This window comes from Montipora foliosa, chromosome 12, assembly GCF_036669935.1.
Source record: "Montipora foliosa isolate CH-2021 chromosome 12, ASM3666993v2, whole genome shotgun sequence".
NCBI classification, from domain to species: Eukaryota; Metazoa; Cnidaria; class Anthozoa; order Scleractinia; family Acroporidae; genus Montipora; species Montipora foliosa.
The window spans coordinates 38,465,942-38,470,582 of NC_090880.1; the positions used below are offsets into that span (position 1 = coordinate 38,465,942).

Sequence of the window (4,641 nt, forward strand, 5' to 3'; positions counted from 1 at the left end):
TTCATGCGCCGAACCTAACTGATGCTATTTGCAAGTAAGAAAGTCACGCATCATTAACAAAACGACAGCTCAAAGAGCACGTCAAAATCATAATTGAACCTTATGACAGTGGCAAGCCACACAGCACCGAAGCAGGCACGATTGCTCGCGATCTAAGAGATAACCGAATGGGGTTGAAAAGTACGGAAGATAACTAGCCATTGGTTTGCAACCCTAATCCCAAGCAATAGCTAAGCAATAGAAAGAATGACATATCATTGTTTCCTGCAAGGGTTGCGAACCAATGGCGAGTAATCTTTGGATCAGTTGCTACAGAAAAGTAAGCTTGGTGACGTTGACATCCCACAAGACATTTCGTGGCCACAGTTCGTGTTTCAAAACTTTGGCAACTTCGGTGATAAGACGGCCATTGTGAGTACAGTTGTAACTTTTCTCGAGGTTCAGTTGGAAACGTATCAGTTCTTACTTAAGCTTTTCGCATGGACATGCCGCGCTTTTGCCTTATTGAATTAGGTACGTTTTTCACTATTGGTTCAAGTACAAAGCTTCTAGGCTCATACGGCAATTGAACAAACGCAAAGAACTGCTAAAAAGAGGACATACAGGCGCATCATGTTGACCTTGTTTTGTGCACCTGTCGAAAGGACTGCCATATTAAATTAAGCGCTCGATATATTACCAATGAAATCGACTTCGCCCGCAAAAAGTAGAACTCTATCGCCGTAGATATGGTTAGAGTTTTGATTTTTCTAGGCATTGGTGTTTGTGCCTTGAGAGACTTAATCGTTTCACCGTGTTTGTGTCAGTTTAAATCATGTTGCCATGACATTATAATCCATTCACGCTGTTAAGTTGATTTTCGCAGTTGCCTTCTTCTTGAAAATTGACAAGAATATTCCAATGAAGGGGTAATTGTGTTCCAAAAAGGCTGTCTTCAACGTAAAACTTACTGTTCATTCAAACCCAAAACATGCACATGACAATACCAAACATTGTTGTTACAGATTTTTATTTGTTTGCCACACTTCACTAATTAGCCAATATCAAAAATACCATGCATAATACTCGTCGTTCGTCCCTCCAAAACTTTGCAAAGCATTGTTTTTATTTTCTCTAGGGACTTACAATGGTCCCAAGAGAAACTGGAAACACTTCTTATGCAAAATTCTGGAGGGAGGTACCAAAAGCTCGTGTATTGAAGAGTTATTCAGTTTTCAATCGTGACTCGGGAAAACTCGGAAACAATCCGAGTGCTTCTTTGCAGGAGTCGAACCCTACGACCGGCTTCCGATTACTAGTCCGGGTGTTATAAGAAAAGAGCGACACATTTCAATCAAACAAACCTTTCATTCTCTTCGATCACCAACAAGACAGTGAATATTGTAAAAAGAGATGCGTTTATTTTCATCCTAAACAGGTATATGGTACTTGAAGAACTTGAAGTGGTTTGATACAAGCCGCGCGCTGTCATTTACGACTTATTAGGGAGTTTAGCAAAGACGACGGCTACAGCAACGAAAACGTTAGTCCAAAATATAACTTAGCGCTATCGCAAGTATTTCGTGATTAATCCGTCTTGTTCACATTGTACAATACAGGCGAACTATCCTGTAAATGGATGGGTACGAACGGTTTTAAAGTCAAAACTGAAAATGACTTTTTCATTGTTATATGCTCACGTTGTTGTCAAAACCTAGAATTTGGTGATTTCACGTTGTTGTTTTGTGGAGTACGGCAAAGAAATGCACGGAAATTCGTGTTGCACGTGCAGCACGAGAATTTTTCCTTTTTCAACCAATATCATTCTTGCTTTGTGGCGTTGCCGTAGCCGTACCCGTCGTCTTTGCTAAAACTCCCTATTAGGGAGCTTTAAGGGACCACTGAAGTATTTTTTGGGGTGCGTTGCTAAGGATGTAATGGTCAAGTAACTTGAGAAAATTTGGCATTATTTTGGTCAGTTTCCAACTTTTGTAAGCTAATGACCCTAAATATGACGTCATCGTGCCACCCCATGGTCACGTGACCAATAAAAGAAAACTCTAAATTGGTCTCCGTGCTACGCTATTTGGTTATTTAATCGATGGTTTGATAATTTGTATTCGTTTTTGCATCCAGCCAAGCATTGTTTTCTTTTTATTTTGAAAATTGTTCTTTTTAAAGACATAAACGATACGGAAATAGCCATAACTTTTTCAAAAAAGATGATTTGAAAAAATCAATGCTTAGCTATATTCTGTATTTGGGGATGAAACGTGCCATGTAAAAAAAAATTAATTCAATTTAAAGACCGCCGGAAATTTAGCTTTTTCTCAAACCGGAAGTCAGTTCGTTTACGCATGCGCAGTTGATCTGAGAACGAGCGTGAGGAAGGGCGAGGAAAAACGTTCGATGGAAACAACAGTTTGTGCGGTGACTTTTGCTTGTGAGTGGGTTTTCTTGTCAGCTCGTGATGTGATGACGTTCTTAACGGAAGTAACATTTCACTTCCTTAGCAACGCACGAAAAATCCGTCTGTGGTACCTTAACAACGACAACGGCGACGGCAACGAGAACGTCACAAATTTGCATATTTAGTAGGCAAAAACAACAGCTTTGCACGCTCTGCACGTGCCTTTTTCACTTTTGTCCATTTCTTTGCCGTAGTCAGCAAAACAACAACGTGAAATAGCCAGGTTTTAGGTTTTATGGAGGACGCCAGCAATGGAGGATAAATTTTAATTTTCTTCCCTAAATTAAGCGCCGCTCATAACGGTTTCACTCCTGAGGGACTGCTACACCTTGTCATATTAAAAAGTTGGAATAGTCTCGAAGTGATTGCAATAACGCGAAATTGTGTTTTTAGATGACGTTTTGGTTGCCGTTCCCGTCGACGTTTCTTAAACTCCCTATTAGGGAGCTTAAGCAACGACAACGGCGACGGCAACGAGAACGTCATCTCAAAATATAAAATGCGTTATTTTAATCGCCTCGTGAATATTTCAACTTTTTTAATATGACAAGGGTGTGGTAGTTCCTCAAAAATGACACTTGTCGGAACGGCGCTTAATTTAGGGGAGAAAATGAAAATTTATTCTCAAATGCTGACGTTCTTCATAAAACCTCAAATTTGGCAATTTGACGTTGTTATTTTGCTGACGACGGCAAAGAAATGGACAAAAGTGAAAAACACACGTGCAGGGCGTGCAAAGCTATTGTTTTTGGCCACTAAATATGCAAATTTGTGACATTCTCGTTGCCGTCGCCGTTGTCGTTGCTTAAGCTCCCTATTTACTAGGGGCACCCAACGTCAATTTTCGGAAAATATCTCTTCGGAAGACGATTTGAGATCTAGAATTTTCGGAACATTTTTTGTAAAATATCTTGCTTGCCTGCCTGTCCTTGGATTTTCGAACATCTGAAATATGATATAATTGCCCATTTTTAACAGATTTTTTACCCTAAAAAGGTCACCTAGAATTTTCATTCTTCTCTGTACACAAATCAGACTGTGGCGAGCTCCAACATCTGAGCGATAACGATTTTGAATCAATGTTACGGCTCTGTCTTCAAGTACCAGTGACGTAGTCGTCATTGAAGGTATAGGTTACACGCAGAAGTCCGGTCTGGCCATGGGAAATAACCTCGCTCCAACCTTAGCTATCATCTATATGAATAGTCTAGATCAAGGATTACAGACATCGTTTGACAACAACGTACACCTCAGACGATATATTGACGACATGTTTGTAGCCTGGTCAACTGACCACACTACACCAGAATCAGTGCTCTCCACTGCCAACAGCCTGAACTCAGCCTTAAAGTTCACCATAGAAACACCTGACAACAATCGTCTACCATTCTTAGACACCATGGTCACTTTGCATCCAGAAAACGGTTCTTTCTCGTCTACACTGTACATCAAGCCTATACATAGTCAATGCTTAACACCCAGGAAAAGCCATGGTCCGTTATCTCTAAAGAGAGGAACTCTTATTGGAGAAATGAAGAGAGCTATCACACGCTCTACTGACGCACAATCACAACGAGCCTCTATAAAATTGATCACTAAGCTGCATAAGAGGAATGGATATCCCAAACGATTCGTGACCTCTACTATCAAACGCACACTACGGACATGCAATATTCAACCCACAAAACAAGAACTAGAACAAGACCCAGTATATATAAAAGTCCCAATTATCAACGAGGACCTAAAACAACAAACGCAAGCAGTAACCAAGCGATCAGGTATTGAAAATATCAAAGTTCATTATATGACTGGTCGCCCGTTTTCAAGTATCTTTAGACCACCAAAGGAACAACAAAAGTGTCCCGAGGCTTGTGAGACCTGCACATCAGCTAACAAGGTAAACAAATGCTTATCTAAGAACTGCGTGTACATTATTGAATGTACACAATGTCATTTAGTTTACATAGGAGAAACGAGTAGAACTGTTGGTTCAAGAATCAAGGAACACGTACGGATGGAAAAACAAACTATTTATCAGCATCTTGTTAAACATACCAATACGCCAATGCGTAAAGACATCTCATGGGACTTTCTACATAACAACATTCCACAACATCAGACACGCAAGATCATTGAAGCGCTCGAAATCAGTAAGAAAAACACTGAAACCATCATGAATGGTTGTATTGGAC

The 4,641-nt window shown here is 40.2% G+C and overlaps 1 protein-coding gene across 1 annotated transcript in view; it reads left to right on the plus strand.

Annotated features, from left to right (window-relative positions):
- Nucleotides 1-2,098: 2,098 nt before the first annotated feature.
- The window catches only part of LOC137981160 (uncharacterized), a 2,783-nt gene continuing 240 nt past the window's right edge, over nucleotides 2,099-4,641 (plus strand). The window contains exons 1-2 of the mRNA XM_068828501.1: nucleotides 2,099-2,516; nucleotides 3,260-4,632. Of these exons, the coding sequence (XP_068684602.1) occupies nucleotides 3,609-4,632 (1,024 nt within the window). The 5' untranslated portion in view covers nucleotides 2,099-2,516; nucleotides 3,260-3,608. The remainder of the gene's footprint in view (nucleotides 2,517-3,259; nucleotides 4,633-4,641) is intronic.